Raw genomic sequence first — 16,904 nt, 5'->3', positions numbered from 1 at the left:
GTCCGGGGCTTTTCGAAGCTTCACTATTTTGTTGAAGTAGCGTGAGAGCATGGGGCAGCCCGAATGGCATGCCTGCCCCCCCCTGCGCGCGCGTGGAGACGCGCCGCCGCGGCGAGCCGCAGCCCATGCGGCGCGGCCCGGCCGTCGCGCCCACGGCTGCGACCGCGCGCCCATCGCTGCGCGGCCGTCGAGGCCGCGGCAGGCCCTGCGGCGCCGGTTGGGGCCCTCTAGTGCTTCGAGCGCCGCGCGAACGCGGCGCGGCGCTCGACGGCAGCGGTCGAAGCCGTGCGCCTAGCGACACGTGGCATGCGTCGCTTCCGCGGAAGCCCTCGTACGAGGCCCGCGCGCCGCGGGCAGCCCGTCGGGCCCGGCGCCTTTGGGCCGGTACCACGCGCCGCGACGATGGGCCCCACGGCAGCGTGAGCGCGGCGCGGCGCGCTGCGACGCGATCCCTGCGCCACGGCGGACGGCTCCCCGGGCGGTCCGGCGGACCTACTGCCGCGCTCGCGAAAGGCGCTTCCGCGCTTCCGAGTTGAAGCTAAGACGCAAATGCCCGCCGCGGCCCGAGGACGGCGTCCCAGCGGCGGGCGCGGAGCGAGCAGTGATCCTTTAGGGGTATGGAAAGGCGCCCTCGCGTTCTTGAGGCGACCGAGGCGACGACCGCGACGCGCGCGACTGCTACGGTGTCGATCGGCCGGAAGCGGGCCGAGCGCTCGCCGCGTTCGCCAGCGACGGCGCCGACGCGACGATGCGACGACGAGCGCTCCTGCGGCCGACGCCTGCTCAGGCGCGCGCACGACCGCGTCGTTCCGGGCGCTGTTCGCGAAGTTCAACTTGAACTGCAGCTCCAACTGCCGGATCATTCCCAGGGAACCATCAAAGCACCTCTCAACACCTCACAAAGCTCATCACTTCTACCTCACTACACCATGTCGACCGTCGCCCAGAACACCACGGAGCTCCCCCCCCTCGACGCCCCGCCCCAGGCCAAGGACCAGGACATCGTCATGGCCGAGGAGGAGGGCGAGGAAGAGGACGCGCACTTCGTCGAATCCTTCGCCAACGTCTCCGAATTGCGCGCGCACGGCATCCAGGCCGCGGACATCGTCAAGCTCACCAAGGCGGGCCTCACGACCGTCGGCCTCGTCGCCTCCGCCTCGACGCGCGAGCTCGCCGCCATCAAGGCGCGCGCGCGGCGTCTCGAGCTCGCGATTCGTTCGACGCTCGCCTTTCACGCGCGCGCGTCGCAGGGCTTCTCGACGGACCGCGTCGCCTTCATCCGCGGCAAGGCGCTCGTCGCGGACCCGACGTCGGCCTCCTTCTCCTTCCGCTCGGGCCTCGAGCTCAAGGCGGAGCGCGAGGCGACGGCCAAGGCGCGGAGTCGGCGTCCCCGAAACGCGCCTACCGCGCGCGCAAGTGAAAATGGCGCCCCCCCGCGTCGCAGATCACGACGGGCTCGGCGGCCTTCGACGCGCTCATCGGCGGCGGCATCGAGATCGGGACGATTACTGAAATCTTCGGCGACGCCGGCTCGGGCAAGACGCAGCTCGCGCTCACGCTCTGCGTCAAGGCCCAGCTCGCCCAGGAGGACGGCGGCGCCGCGGGCCGCGTGCTCTTCATCGACACGGCGCGCGCCCCGCGTCTCTCGGAATCGCCTCGACCGTCGGCCGCGCGGCCGCGCCGCCCGCCCGTGTTCCGGAACCGGAACTCGACCGTCGGCCGCGCGCGCGCCTCCGCACGCGCCGCCTTCGACGCCGCCTCGCAGGACGACACCTTCCGCACGGAGCGCCTCGTCCAGATCGCCGAGGCCTCGGGCGTCGACGCGGACCAGTGCCTCCACAACATCACTTCGGCGCGCGCCGCGAACTTCGAGCAGCAGTGCGAGTGCCTCAAGCACGCCGCGCGCGAGCTCGCGGAGCCAAGCGAGGGCGAGTACCGGCTCGTCGTCGTCGACTGCGTCATGGCGAACCTCCGCGCGGAGTTCGCGGGCCGCGGCGAGCTGTCCGAGCGCCAGCAGACGCTCAACGCGCACCTCCGCGAGCTCAAGAAGTTCGCCCAGGCCTTCAAGGTCGCCGTCGTCGTGACGAACCAGGTCATGGCCGTGCCGGACCAGTTCTCGCTCGGCGGGCCCCAGGTCAAGTCCTGCGGCGGCCCCGTGATGGTCGAGAACCGCGTCCGAACGTTCGTCGTCGCGCCTCGACCCCCGCGCCCCCTCGCAGGCCCACAACACGAACACGAAGATCTTCCTCAAGAAGGCGGGCCGCGGCCAGCGCAAGGCCGTCCTCCAGCACTCGCCCTACATGCCCTACGGCGACTGCCTCTTCTCGATCGCGGGCGGCGGCGTCGTCGACGCGGTCGACGCCTGAGCGCTCTCCCCGCCCAAGCTCCCCGCCGCCGACGCTCTCGTCCGCGCCCCTCCCCTGCACACTTCCTCCGTTCGCGCCCCGCGACCTCGGCGAAGCCGGAGCCGCCCGCGCGCCGCTGTCTAAGCAGCCGTCTCAGTCGCGAAGTCTCGGGGGGGAGATTAGTATCACGCGCCGATTCGCCCCAGTGCGGCGATTCCAGGCCCATAGCCCTTGGCGGCTGACAGGGCGTACAGGCGCTTTGCTTCGCCGAGGTTGCGCTCCACGCCTTCCGCGTTTTCGTAGCAGTAGCCTGCGTTGTATTGCGCCTGGGTGTAGCCTTGATCGGCGGCGAGCTTGCAGTATCGAAAACTTTCCATGTACTGTCCGTCAACAGAAAGCAAGTTCGAGAGATTGCTCTGCGCGAGTGCAAGGCCCCGGTCGGCGACCTCCCGATACATCTTCATCGCCTTCTTTCCGTCGCGCTTGACGCCATTTCCGCCAGTTTCGTACAGAGCGCCAAGCGCCACCATCGCATAAACTTCGCCGAGCTCCGCGGCGCGCAAGTAAAGCTTCGCGGCCTTCTTCGAGGACTTCACGAGGCCGAAGTCACCGTCGCGGTAGAAATCGCCAAGTTGCTTCATCGCTTCAGGTTGCTCGTTCTCCACGTGGCGGCGAAGCCGCGCCACGTCCTCTGCCAAGCTCCTCGGTGGCGGCGTCCGACAGAGAAAACACGGCTCTTCTCGAGTGATTGCGGCTTGACGCACCTTCTGCCCGCACGATCCGCAAATCGTGCGACAGCAACAGTTAACGAACAAGCGCGAACTATTCACGTCCCACTCCTCGAGACAGATCGGGCATCGCGACCCGAGACGCTCCGAATCCGGCTCCGGCTCCGGGTTCGCCTCGCGCCGCGCGCGAGCGGCCTCGTGTTCCGCCGCGATGCGCGCGCGCGCCTCGTCGGCGCGCGACCGCGGCGCGGGGCCGTAGAAGACCTGCTCCGGGGGCGACGGCGGCGCCTCCGCCCGCGCCGCCTCCGCCGCCCGCTCGTCCCGGATCTTCTTGCACGCCTTCCGGTGGCCCCGGTCGCGCCAGTCGATGCGTTGGCAGGTCGTCGAGCAGTAGGCCGTCGTGCCGCACCCTTGGCACGCCTTGGCTTTGTCGGCGCCGCAGATCGTGCACTCGAGGCGGAGCTTTAGCTGTTTGGCCTGGGCCTGCTTACTTCGCACAGACTCCTCGAACTCCGCGCGCTTCACCTCCCAGTCGCGCATTTGGTCGTCGATTCCGTGGGAGCAATTTTACCACTGAAAATTCGCCAAATCGACGCCTCGGAGCACGTCGCTTTCGAGGCTCATCGACCTCGGGGCGTGCCTGAGCCGCGTCCCCTACGCCCTGCACTCTTCCCTTCGCGCCCCACGGCCTCGGCGAAGCCCGAGCCGCCCGCGCGCCGCTGTCTTAGCAGCCGTCTCGCGAATTAAGGCCAAGCACGACTCGCCCGCGCGCGCAAGCGCAGCACCCCAGGCTCGGGCGACGACGCGGCGTAAGATAAATTAGGCTAGACTCGCGCGTCGAGGCCCGCGAGGGCCTCCATAGCTGGCTCGTAGCCCTTGGCAGCGGCGCGCTCGAGCCAGTATCTGGCTTTGCCGAGGTCGACTTCCGTGCCTTCTCCGTACCTGTAACAGCAGGCAAGGTTGTTCTCTCCCTCGGTAAAGCCTTGATCCGCCGAGAGCGCGTAGTACCGGAATGCTTCTTCAAATTTCTTCTCAGAATGAAGTGAACACCCTATTTTGTTTTGCGCGACCGCGTCGCCCCGATCTACAGCCATGCGAAACAGCCGCTCCGCCTTCTTCTTGTCCAGCTTGACGCCTTCCCCATACTGGTACAATTCCCCAAGAAATACCATCGCGTCCACATCTCCGAGCTCCACGGCGCGCTTCCAAATTTTCGCAGCTTTCTTATCGGATTTCACGAGGCCGTACTGACCGCAGCTGTACGCACTTCCCAAAAACGTAATTGCTTCCGGCACCTCGTTCTCCACATGGCGGCGCAGACGCGCGAGGTGCTCCGCATTATTTTTTGCACGCGGCAACCGACAGAGGGGACACGCTTTTCTTTCGATCTTGTCCTTGCACGACTTGCAGATACTCCGGCAGCAGCAGGTGAGAAACACGTTCGCCACATTCTCGTCCCAGTCCCCGAAACAGATCGGGCACCGCGACCCAAACCGCGCCGACGCCGGCTCTGGCTCCGGGTCCGCCTCGCGCCGCGCCCGCGCAGCCTCGTGTTCCGCCGCGATGCGCGCGCGGATCTCGTCGGCGTGCGACCGGGGCGCGGGGCCGTAGAACACGTCCTGCGGCGGCGACGGCGGGGGCGTGGGTGCTTCCGCCCGCGCCGCCGCCGCGGCTTGGATCTTCTTGCAGACTTTCCGGTGGCCCCGGTCGCGCCAGTCGACGCGTTGACAATCCGTCGAACAGTAGGCCGTCGTGCCGCATCCTCGGCACGCCTTGGCTTTGTCGGCGCCGCAGATCGTGCAGGTCTTGAGAGTGTCGAGCTTTTTGCCCCTCGCTCGGGCCATGCGATTCTCATACTCCAACTTCTTCTCCTGCCACGACATGACCTCGGCCGCGCGCGCCTGGGGGCGTCGCCAAGCACGACTCGACCTCGCAAAGGCAAAATCGCTCAAAATCTTACCCCAGGCCTAAGCCCACCACTAGAGCGTCGCGTTCATGTAGTTCTCCATGCCCGCCTCGGCGGCGTCGTCCGCCTTGCACCAGGCGGGCGTCGCGTTCAAGAACGCGAGGCACCAGACCGCGAAGGTCGGCGCGGAGAGGAACGCGGCGACGACGACGCCAAGGCCAAGTCCCGCCACGACATGACTCGGGGCGCGTCCCAGGTCTATCGCCGCTCCTCTCGACTCGACTCTCGCGAGCTCGAAATGGCTCTTCGCTCAAAACTTACCTCCTAGGGCGTGTCGTCGCGCCCGGGCCGGCCGCGGCGGCGGCGCGCGACGCAGACGCCGGCGACCGCGCCGGTAGACGGCGCGCGTCCTTCAGAAAGACCTCAGGGTTGCCGCTTGCAAGCTGTGAATGCCGATGCCCCGGCAGGCCCAGCCCCTTGGTCCGAGGAGGCCGTCTGCGAAGATCAGCCCGGCTCGACCCCCGGGGCGCTGCGGCAGGCCGAGTGCCAGCCGACGGACTGCTACCGATGTGCCTAGCTGCTGCATGAAGCAACTCCTCCTCGCCGCCGCCCTGGCTTTCGCGAGCGCCGACGAGGGCTGGGCCGGTGTCTTCGCGCTCGAGCCCGGCGCGGACTACGCCTGGCTCGCCCAGAAGGTCGATGGCGCCTACGCCGACCCCGGCATGAAGCTCGTCGCCGTGGGCGTCGCCGACGGCACGGTCTCGGCCCTCGAGGGCGTCGCGGCGGAGGCTCGGGCGCTCCTCGAGGGCGACTGCGCCGACGTGGCCTTCGGCGGCGCCGTGGGCGTCGGGGCGTGCTCCGCGCTCGCGTTCGACGAGACGGTCGCGACGACGACGTTCCGGGTCGTCGCGCCGGATGGCGGGCTGCTCGCCTTCTTCGCGGCGCGCGCGCCCACGGACTTCGAGCGCGACTCGCACTACCTCAAGGACGCGCTCGGCGGCGACGTCGAGCCCGCCGCGGAGCTCAACGGGCCCGGGGGCGGCGGCGGCGGCGGCGGCCAAAACCTGCCGCGCGCGTGGCGGAACTCGATGCTCGCGACGGCGCTCGTCCTCCTCTGCACCTTCGTCGGCATCCTCGGCCGCCTGCCCTTCAAGAACGTCCGCGAGCTCCGCGCGGACGCGGTCATCGCCTACTCGTCCGCGCTCGCCGCTGGCGCGCTCCTCGGCTGCGCGGCGCGCGCCCGCGCCCGACGCGCCGCGCGCGGCGAGAGGCCGGCTCCGAGCCGCGGGCGCGCGCCGACGACCGATCGCTCGCCCGCAGGTCTTCCTCATGCTCGTCGAGAGCACGCACCTCATCGCGGCCCGCTACGCCGAGGAGACGCAGTCGACCTGGCGCTTCGGGATCATGGTCCTCGCGGGCTACGCCGTCGGGCTCGTCGTGAGCGTCGCGTTCCCACACGACGCGGGCGGCGCGGGCGCGTGGCTCGCGGGCCCCGGCTCCTTCGACAAGCTCGGCGACGCGTCCGCCGAGGAGCGGCGCGTCGACTGCGCGTTCTGCTTCAACGTCTTCGCCGGCGACTTCCTCCACAACTTCGTCGACGGCATCTTCGTCGCCGGCGCGTTCCTCGACTGCTCCGCGGGCCGCGGCTGGGTCGTCGCCGGCGCGACGATCTACCACGAGCTCGTCCAGGAGTTCGCCGACTTCTTCCTCCTCATCGGGCCCGGCGGGCTGTCGGTGCTCGCGGCGTCGGCCGTCAACTTCGCGTCCGGCGTCTCCGTGATGCTCGGCGCCGCGATCTACCTCTGGGCGGAGCCGGGCGTCGGGTCCCGCGCGGAATCGACGACTCTTTCGGGCGGTCCCGACCAACGTTCGGAACGCTCGATCTCGGTCAAATTAGAGTCGCTTTGGCTGATGTTTGGACGAGTCGCGTCCCCTCGTCGATCTCCGCGGAGGGCACGAGAGATCGCGTCGGAACCGTCGCGCGCGCGCGCGTCGAAGTCGGGTTTTCGAAGACGCGATGTCCACGCAGGCCGGTTCCCAGGGGCTCATGCTCGCCTTCTCCGCGGGCGTCTACGTCTACATCGCATGCACGGAGGCCGCCGTCCACGCGATCCACAACGCGCGCGAGTTCCCCCCGGCGAAGCGCCTGCTCCTCTTCCTCTGCTTCGCCGCGGGCGCCGTCGGCATCGGCCTCGTGCTCCTCGACCACGAGCACTGCGCGCCCAAGGACGCGGACGACAGCGGCCACGGCCACTAGCGCCCGTAGCGCGACGCGGGGTCCCTGTTGAAGTGTTGCCAGCCTTGTCAACAATGGCTTGTCAAGGTAAACGTAACGGGTAAACGTCTAATGTTGAACCACGTGAGTTAACTCCCAGCGCTAATGTCGCGGATCCCTCCGGCGAAGCATCGTAGCGCCGACGGCCGCCTTTAGTTCGCCCGCCCTACGTCGTCGTCGTCGGGCGCCTCGACGACGAGCTCCGTCGTGCCCGGCGGCGCGCCGCCCTTGTCCGCGGCGAAGGCGAGGTAGTTCGTCGCGCCACTGCCAGTCCTACTAGTAGTACGCCTCCACCCGGCCCTGGCACCCGTCCAGCCGCCCCTCGCAAGTTAGTTCGAAGGCTCTTCGATCATGTCCTCGGTCCACCACGTGCCGGCCTTGCCCGGCTCGAGCGCCTCGCCGGACTTGAGGAGCTTCGCGACGCCGTTCACGTGGAGCGCGCCGAGGATCGCGACGACGTCGCCCCGCTCGCGCGCGGCGGCCTCCGTGATGGACCTCGCGAGGCGCACGTTGCGCTCCTCGAGGAAGGCGACGAGGAGCAGGCGCGAGAACACGATCGGCAGCACGACGTCCATGGCGAAGAGCACCGCCGAGAGCGCGTAGAGCTCCGGCGACGACTCGCCCGCGGCGGCGAGCGCGTCCGCGTTCGTCGCCGCGGCCTCGAGCGTCGACCCGCCGACGGTGAGGAGCGTCGCGAGCGCGAAGAAGGGCGCGGGCGCCTTCACCGCCGCGGCCGCCGGGTAGCGCAGGAACGACCCGGCGAGCCCGAGGAGGAGGCCCGGCCGGAGGAAGTCCTCGAAGCCGAGCGCCTCGCCGCCGAGGTCGCTCACGTCGAACGCGAGGCCCGCGCCGCGCTTCAGGTCGTCGAAGATGCGCCGCCAGCCGTCGGGCGGCGACAGCAGGTCCCGCAAACTCTCGGCGAAGAGCTCGCGCAGCCGCGGCGTGAACTCCTTGACGTCGACGTCCCCCAGCGACACGGGCAGGCCGCGCTCCGCGGCGACGTCCGCGGCCGCGAGCATCTCCGACGGCAGCAGGTAGCGCCGCGAAAAGGACCCGACGGGCGACGTCTGCTGCGTCTTCCGCCAGCGCGACTCGCAGCTCTCGACGACGACGGCGCCGAGCGCCGGCGCCTCGCGCACGCAGTCCGCCGCGAGGGCGATGGACGCCGGGTTGTAGTGCATGCACCCGACCAGCGTCACCTCGCGCTGCGTGCGCGCGTCGCGGCAGACGACGGTCTGCGGCCGGCGCAGCGCGAAGGCTAGCGCGGGCAGGAGGAGGAGTAGCACGTTGCGCATGGTGCTGGAGTGGCAGCTTGCGGACGAGCGCTGTGGGTCGAGTGCCAACGCAGGACGGCGCCGGTGGAGGAGAGCGGCACGAGCTTTGCGGCAGCGCTGCGACCTCTCTGCATCACGAAGTCAATTCCAGCTCGAGCGCCAACGCGACGGAGGCTCGCGCTTTGCTGCCCACCCACGCCACCCATCGATCGAGTGCCCACCGATTCTGGTGGACGGCTCGCGGAACGCGACCATGATGGCAATGCCGCCCGGTGCGTCCACGCGAAACACACGAGCCGCACCCGCCGCAGCGAACACCCGCGCGCGCAGGCATGGATCCCGCGATGATGATGGGCGGCGGCCTCGGCGGCATGGGCATGCCCGGCATGGGCGGCCCCGGGTCCGACGAGCCCGCGCGGAAGGACGTCCTGGGCGACGGCACGGTCTTCAAGGAGGTCCTCGAGGCCGGCGAGCAGTACGGCCGCCAGCCCGAACCCGGCGACGAGTGCGTCGTGTCGTGGACGGAGGTCGCGGGCGAGGAGCCGCCGGCGCTGCTCCTCGAGGGCGACGCCCTCGGCGACGCCGTGCTCTCGGCGGCGACGAAGGCCATCGTCGTCGTCGGCGAGCCCGGCGTCTCCGCGGCGTGCCCCGCGGGCGTCGCCGCCGCGCTCAAGGCCATGGTCTCGGGCGAGGTCGCCAAAATCCAGCTCCGCGACGGCGCGGGCTCGTCGACCGACGGCGCGTGGAGCTGCTGCCGCGTCGAGCTCGTGTCCTTCTGGCCCGCGGAGGACGTGAGCGAGGCGCGCGACGGGTCCGCGCGGAAGAAGTCCGTGTCCAAGAGCGACGACTGGCAGAACGTCAACGGCCTCGACGTCGTCGACGTCGACTTCGAGGAGGGCGTCTCCTGGCTCGCGTCCCAGCCGACGCCGGCGGGCGAGCGGCCGAAGCTCACCTACAGCGGCCGCGCGCGCGACCTCAAGCCCACGGGCCTCGCGCTCGCGGCGTGCGCGGCGCCGCGCGGCGAGACGAGTCTGGCCAAGGTCGCGGACGGCCGCGTCTTCCGGCTGACGGTCACGAGCTGCACGCGCGTCGTCGACTGCAGCGCGGCCCAGGACGAGTCGCTCCTCAAGACGGAGCTCGACGCCGGCGCGGACTGGGAGCGACCCGGCGCGCGGTGCGACGCGGCCGTGACGGTCGCGCGCGCGTGCTACGCAAAGGACGGCGCGGACGTCGAGGCCGTCGCGTCGAACCCGGCCGTCGCGCCGGCGCCCGGCGACGGCGATCCGAAACCGCCCATGGTCGACGCGGCGACCTTCGACGAGCCCGTGCGCCTCGCGCTGCGGAAGATGAAGCGGAACGAGAGAGCGCGCGTCGTGGCGAGCCCGCGCGCGAGCGACGGCGCCGCGCTGACCTACGAGCTCGTGCTCCACGGCTGGCGCGACGACGCCGACGTCGACGACGGCGTGCGGAAGAAGGTGCTCGACGCCGCGCCCGAGGGCCACGAGCGCCGGAAGCCCGAGGCGCTCGACGTCGTCACCGTCTCGTTCGGAAGCGTGGAGCTCGAGGCCGCGGGCGGCTTCGAGGCCGTCGACGATGTAACCCTGCCGACGACGACCTGGAAGCTCGACGAGGACGACGCGACGTGCCCCGGCCTCGAGGCGGCCTGCGAGGCCATGAAAATCGGCGAGACGGCGCTCGTGACCGTCGCCGCGGCCCGCGGCTTCGCCGAGCCCCGCGCGCCGGCCTTTGCGCGCCTCGCCGGTTGGGCTTCCGCGTGGCGTGCACGCTCGAAGCTGTCGACCGCTTCCCGCCGAGCTACGAGCTCAAGGCGCCCGCGAAGATCGACCGCGGCGAGGCGTTGAAGGCGCGCGGGAACGCGTGGTTCGCGAACAAAACCAACCTGCCGCGCGCGATCCGCCGCTACGGCGGCGCCATCGACTGCTGCACGTCGGCCTACGAGAAGGATTTGGACGCCGACGGCCTCAAGCGGCGCCTCGCGCTCCTCGAGACGGGCCGCGCGAACCGCGCGGCCGCGCACCTCGCGGCGGGCGACTTCGCCAAGGGCAAGGCCGACTGCGACGCCGTGCTCAAGGAGAACCCGGCCCACGCCAAGGCCCACTTCCGCCGGGGCCAGTGCTGCCTCAGGCTCGACGACTGGGCCGAGGCGCGGAAGTCGTTCCGCTTCTGCCTCGCGCTCGACGGCGGCAACAAGGACGCGGCGCGCGGCCTCCGGACCATCGCGGACCTCAAGAGGAAGCAGGACGCCAAGGACCGCGAGACCTTCGCCCTCGACAAGCTCGCCAAGGCCCTCCACGACGACGCCGCGCCCGCGGCCGCGCCCGCGGCCGCCGCGGCCGCCGCCGCGGACCCCGGCCGGACGCGCGCGCTCGTCGCGCTCGCCGTCGCGGGCGCGCTCGCCGCCGCCGCGGTCGCCTGGGCCAAGCTCGCCGCCTAGGCCGCGCGGGTGGAACCGCTTACGCGCGGGCGGGGAGGTGTGTGGGGGGGTTTCGGGGCTCGTATGAACATTCGATTAGCGTCGCCGCCCCCGCTACTTCGCCGCCGCGCGCGTCATCCGGCCGTGGCGATGGGCTCGTCGTCGACGTCGTTGCAGAGGACGTAGCGGACGATGCCGTGGGACGTCTTGAGGTCCTCGAGCGCCGCGTTGACGTCGTCCATGGGCCGCGTCTCGATGGTGGCGCCGATGCCGTGGTGCGCGCAGAAGTCGAGCATGTCGCGCATGTCCTTGCGGCCGCCCGTGTTCGACGTCGTGATGTTGTTCATCGTGAAGCCCAGCGTGAAGACGTCGGCCGTGATGGGCGGGCACATGCCGACGAAGCAGGCCGTGCCCCGGGGCCGCAGCAGCGCGAAGAACTTGCCGACGTCGGGCAGCTCGCGCGTCGTCGCGAGCGTCACCAACAGAAAGTCGAGCGACGCCGCGAACTTGGCGAGGTCCTCGGCCGACGAGTGGTCGCAGTAGTCCGTCGCGCCGAGGGCCAGCGCCTTGTCCTTCTTCGCGCCCGACGACGACACGGCGACGACGCGGCGGAAGCCCATCTTGCCCGCGAACGTCAGCGCCATGGAACCGAGGCCGCCGAGCCCGAGGATGCCGACGCGGTCGTCGCGCTTCGCCTGCTGGCGCAGGGGCGTCCACACGGTCTGGCCGCCGCAGAGCAGGGGCGCCGTCTTCGCCGAGTCGAGGGAGTCGGGCAGCGCGTAGGCGAACCTGGCGTCCGCGAGCCGGACGTAGTCCGCGAAGCCCCCGACCTGGCCCTCGCAGCACGTGCACGACACCGCGGGGCAGAGCTGCTCGTCGCCGTTGAGGCACCACTCGCAGTCGTGGCAGGCGCCGTTCTGCCAGCCGACGCCCACGCGCTGGCCGACCGCGAGGTGGCCGACGCCCGCGCCGACGCCCGTGACCTTGCCGACGATCTCGTGGCCGCAGACCTGCTTCTTCGGCCACGCGCCAAAGTCCGCGTAGCCGCCGTCGGCCTCGAGGAGGTGCACGTCGCTGCCGCAGATCGCGCAGTGCGTCACCTTGACCTCGACGCCGTTGTGGCCCAAAGGCGCGAGCTCCACGGCGGTCTTGTGCAGCTTCTCCTTGGGCGCCGACGCGGCCCAGCACTGCGCCGTGCGCGGCGTCGCCATGAGTGTCGCGGAGGGCGCGGGCCCGAGAGACAGGACTGCTTGTACGGGACGACGACGTCCACAGGGCCTCGACTGGATTCCTCAATTTCGCTGCAAGCCTGCTTGCAACCTGAACGGCAACATCGACAAAAGTCGAAACGCCATGACGCTGGCAAGTTCGCCGTAATCGGCGGCAAGTTTCCTCGCCGCGACAACCGCACACGCGGCGAGTCGCGCCCCCTTACTTCTTGCCGCGGCCCGCGGCGGCCTTCTTCTTCGGCGCGGGCTTGCGCTTCTTCTTGGGCACCTCGACGACGTCGCTGCCCGAGTCGGAGTCGGACCCGTCGCCCGGCCGGGGGCTCCGCTTGCGGCCCTTGCGGTTGACGTCGACGTCGCCCGCGTAGGTGCCGTAGCCCGCGTCGTAGGCGCCGTCGATGATCGCGTCGTCGCGCGTCGCGTCGCGCGTGTGCTTGAGGGTCACGTACTCGGAGACGATGGACTCGACCTTGGCCTCGCCGCCGGCGACGTTGAGCACGAGCATGGTCGGGCAGGGCCGGATCGTCGCGGCGTACTCCTGGCCCCGGAGGTCGAGGCGGAACGCGCGCTTGCCGTCGACCTTCGGGAAGGACGCGCGGCCGATGGCGCCCGTGTCGACGCCGAAGCCGCCCGCGCGGCCGTCGAGCTCGACGAGGAGCGTCGCCTTGCCCTCGCGGGCCGCGCCGGACCCGAACGACAGCGGCAGGCGCCCGGCGAAGGTCGCCTCGGGCTTCTTCTTCGGCGCCTTGGGCGCGTCGACCTGCGAGTCGTCCTGCGTCAGGTCCACGAGCTCCCCGGCGTCGGCCTGGGACCCCTCGCCGAGCTGCGAGCCGTCGTCGCCGAGCTGCGAGCCGTCGTCGCCGAGCTGCGACCCGTCGTCGCCGAGCTGCGACCCGTCGTCGCCGAGCTGCGAGCCGCCGGCCTGCGACGCGTCGTCCTGCGAGTCCATGCGCTCGCTTCTACCGCCGACGGGCCGCGTCGGGTGCGCGCGCGCAGGCCGATGATACGCGCGCAGAGTGCTCTCAGTTTGAGCAGCTCGCGCCGAAAGAGCCGGGACGCTGAAGGCTGGTTGAACCGCGTTTTGCATGACGATGGGGGGCAGCCTGCGAAGCGCCGCCGCACTGGCGCTCGCCTGGGCAATCCCCGCCCGAGCCGACGACGAGCGCCCCCACATCGTCCTCGCCGTCGTCGACGACCTCGGCTGGAGCGACGTCGGGTACCAGGGCAGCGGCGACCTCGGCGGCGCGACGCCCCAGCTCGACGCCCTCGCCGCCGAGGGCGTGGCCTTCGAGGCGCTCTACGGCGCGGCGGAGTGCACGCCGTCGCGGGCCATGCTGCTCACGGGCCGGCACGCCGTCGCCCTCGGCCTCCAGGACAGCGTCATCCACGGCACGGAGCCGCGGGGCCTCGACCTGACCGTCGCGACGCTCGCGGACAAGCTCGGGGCCCGGGGCTACGGCACGTCGGCCGTCGGCAAGTGGCACCTGGGCTTCCACACGCCCAAGTACCTGCCGCGGCGGCGGGGCTTCGACAGTTTCTTCGGCATCTTGACGGGCGGCGGCGACCATTTCGCGCACTCGACGACGGAGTCGTTCTCCGTCCGCGGCAACCTGACGTCGTCGACGACCCACGGCGCCACGGGGCGGAATTTGTGGGAGGACGACGGGCCCCTGGGCGCCGACGCCTTCGCCGGCTACGACGGCGTCCACACGACGGCGCTCTACGCCGAGCGGGCGCTGAAGATCGTCGACGCCAAGTTCTCTTCGAAGGACCCCCACTTCCTCTACCTCGCCTACCAGGCCGTCCACGGCCCCGTCCAGGCCGACGCGGCGACCTACGCCGCGGGCAGCGTCTGCGGCGGCGTCGCGAAGCGCGCCGCGGCCGCGCGGCAGCGCCTCGCGGCCGGCGGCGACCGGTCGGGACCGGACGCGTACGCCGCCGACGGCGACGTGGCCTGGAAGAGCCGGCCGCGGCTCTGCGGCATGGTCACCGCCGTCGACGCGTCCCTCGGCGAGCTGCGGAGCGCCCTGGACCGCACCGGCTGGGCGCGGTCGCTCCTCTGGGTCACGTCCGACAACGGCGGCGTCAAGCGGCACGGGTCGTCGAACTGGCCGCTCCGGGGCCAGAAGGGCGAGTACTGGGAGGGCGGCGTCCGCCTCGCGTCCGTCCTCGCCGGCGGCTGGCTCGAGGCGCGGGGCCTCGTCGGGGGCTCGACGCACCGCGCGCTCGCGCACCTCCTCGACGTCCACGCGACGCTCGTCGCGGCGTCCGGCGGCGCCGCGGAGATCTCCGCGGCGCTCGACGCGGGCGCGAACCTGCTGCCGGAGCTCCTCGAGGGCGCGCCGCCGGCGCGGGACGTGCTGCTCCTGAACCGCAACAGCGCCACGTGGGGCGGCGGCGGCGCGCTTCTAGCCGACGGCGCCGCGCTGCTCGACGGCTGCGGCGGCGACGCGACGGAGGACGACGCGGGCGACGCGCGCTGCGGCGGCCGCTTCAAGCTCGTCGTGGAGAACTCCGTGGGCGACGCCGTGCTCTACCGCGCGGGCCGCGCCTACCTCGCGGCGGCGGATCTCGCGGCCGCGGACTTCGACGCGGCGCTCGACGGCCGCCGGTCCGCGCTCTTCCCCGAGCCAATCTACCACCTCTTCGACGTCGACGCCGACCCGTCGGAGACCTCGGACCTCCACAACGCGTCGCGGGCGGGGGCCTTCGACGACGTCCTCGCGCGGCTCGTCGCCATCTGGGACGGCGTCGACGCCGCGGGCACGACGGACGTGTGGCTCGACGACGGGCCCCTCGCGTCGCCGGACTTCTTCGGCGGCGCCTGGATGCCCTGGCGCGACGAGAACGACCTCCCCTACGCGACCTACGCCATCCTCCCGGGGCGGTAATGTCGCGTAGTGGATCGAGGCCCAGCGCGGGACGGGCGAGCTACGTTGGCGTCGAGCTGCAACTTTGGCGTCACTCTCACACGATGCGTCGACTCGCGGCGCGGCGGTCGTGGGTCCCCGACGCGCAGCCCTCTTTGGGACTACCAGATGCGGCGCTGGTCCGAGTCAGTGCCCAGTGCTAGCGCGCATTTGCAACGCGATGTCTTTCCTTTTTTCGAGGACTACACATTCGACCAAGCACAAGCGCTTTAGCTCGCGCTCATGCTGCGCCTCGTGCCCGCCCGGTCGATGCTGTTGTCGGTCGAGATGGGCAGCCAACTCTGCACGCTAAGTCCGCGCGCCCCGGTCCCCAACATGTGCTCAACATCAAGAATCCTTAAGTTGCGCACACCTTGGGGTCGCAGGTACTTAGCCGAATCGCAACGACCTGTGACGGCGGCAGCCGACGACGACGTCCCCGTCCCCCCGCGCCGAGTCCTCGTTCTTCGGGGCCGGGATGGGCATCACGCATGTGTCATCGGGTCTCCATCCCAGATCCGTCCTTCGGGCTGGAAGGGGGCGGCTGCCCGCCGCCTCATGGGGCGGCAGTCGCTGGACGGGCGCCGGGGCCGAGGAGGCGGGCATGATCCGCGTCCGCGCCCCGCGGCGGCGCACGACCGAGGCGCCGCCGCCGTGCTTTTGCGACGACGGCGGCGCGACCGACCCCCGTCGTGACGTCGGCGCCGTGACACCCGACGCCCGACGCCCGACGGCGGCGACCGCGGAGCCGCCGTGAGCTGCTGCTGCGCCCTCGCGACGGCGCCGACGACGCCGACGAGGCGCGGTACGAGGCGGAGATTCTAGATGCACGGTGGCGGGCCCGTCATGCGGGTCCAAAACTTGGCAGTTTGGGCTGTTGTGTTTTTGCCACAAGACCCACTGCAAAAGGAGGGCTCGCATTTCAAATCGCGATCTCTTTGAGCGGCGTCGGTGTGACGACAACTGCACGAAACTCGTCGGGTACGTCGCGCGCGCCCTCCCCCAACCCCCTGCGCGCCCCCCTGGGTGTTTTGTTGAGAGGCATGAGCTTTTTGTTGTAGGCTTCAGCTGGTCAGCGCATCTTAGCGCAAACGACCAAATGGCCGACAAGGTGCGCGCCGACCCCTGCGCCTCCGCCCCGCGCGCCTTCCCCGACCTCCCCGCGCGCCTTCCCCGACCCCCGATCCCTTAGGTCACGCACGGCGGCGCGGCGGGCGACGACCTGTCGTTCGAGCGCCTGCCACCGCAGCCACTCGGCGAGGCCAACCGGGACCCTGCCGCCCGCGTGGCCGGGCTCGACGCCGCGGACCGCGAGCGCGACGGCGCCGCGGCGAAGCGCCAGTACGTCGACGGAGCGAAGCGCCAGTACGTCGACGGCGCGAAGCACCAGTGCGTCGACGGCGGCGCGCGGGCCGTCGAGGACGCCATGGCCGTCGAAGAGCCCGTGTCCGTCGTCGGCGCCGACGCCGCCACGCCCGAGGCCGAGGCCGCGCCGCGGCAGCGGCAGAGCGTGGCCCACGCGACGGCGTCCTTCGCGAGGCTAGCGCCGGCGTCACGGCGTCACGGCGGCGTGAGCGTGACGGCGTTCCACGCGCGGCCGCCGCCGCGCCTCGAGGCGCCGCCGCCGGGCGTCTGGGCCCCGGCGCCGCTGCCCGCCGCGACCGCGCCGCCGCCGGCGCCGGCGCCGCTCCTCCCCGAGCCCGCCGCGGAGCAGCTGCCGCCGGCCGTCGGCTCGCGCGTCCGCGTGCACACGTTCCCCGAGAACGACGACCGGCGGCCGCCGGCCTGGTTCCCGGCGACGGTCGTG

General features: G+C 71.3%; 3 protein-coding genes across 3 annotated transcripts; 1 reads left to right on the top strand and 2 right to left on the bottom strand.

Annotated features, from left to right (window-relative positions):
- Positions 1-2,530: 2,530 nt before the first annotated feature.
- Positions 2,531-4,296, bottom strand: AURANDRAFT_21291 (hypothetical protein; the record flags this gene model as incomplete). The annotated part of the gene is made up of 2 exons (XM_009035576.1): positions 2,531-2,935; positions 3,997-4,296. Coding segments are annotated over 2 exons (705 nt in total), but the record flags the coding sequence as incomplete, so codon positions are not given.
- Positions 4,297-11,096: 6,800 nt separating this feature from the next.
- Positions 11,097-12,173, bottom strand: AURANDRAFT_20744 (hypothetical protein; the record flags this gene model as incomplete). Its single annotated transcript, XM_009035575.1, has 1 exon — positions 11,097-12,173. One exon carries the CDS (start codon positions 12,171-12,173, stop codon positions 11,097-11,099), a length of 1,077 nt encoding a protein of 358 aa, XP_009033823.1.
- Positions 12,174-13,339: 1,166 nt separating this feature from the next.
- Positions 13,340-14,017, top strand: AURANDRAFT_5411 (hypothetical protein; the record flags this gene model as incomplete). The annotated part of the gene is made up of 1 exon (XM_009035297.1): positions 13,340-14,017. A coding segment is annotated over one exon (678 nt), but the record flags the coding sequence as incomplete, so codon positions are not given.
- Between the last annotated feature and the right edge of the window lie 2,887 nt (positions 14,018-16,904).

This window comes from Aureococcus anophagefferens (assembly GCF_000186865.1).
Source record: "Aureococcus anophagefferens unplaced genomic scaffold AURANscaffold_3, whole genome shotgun sequence".
In the NCBI taxonomy this organism is placed as follows: domain Eukaryota; class Pelagophyceae; order Pelagomonadales; family Pelagomonadaceae; genus Aureococcus; species Aureococcus anophagefferens.
This window is presented reverse-complemented; position numbering and strand designations above follow the sequence as displayed.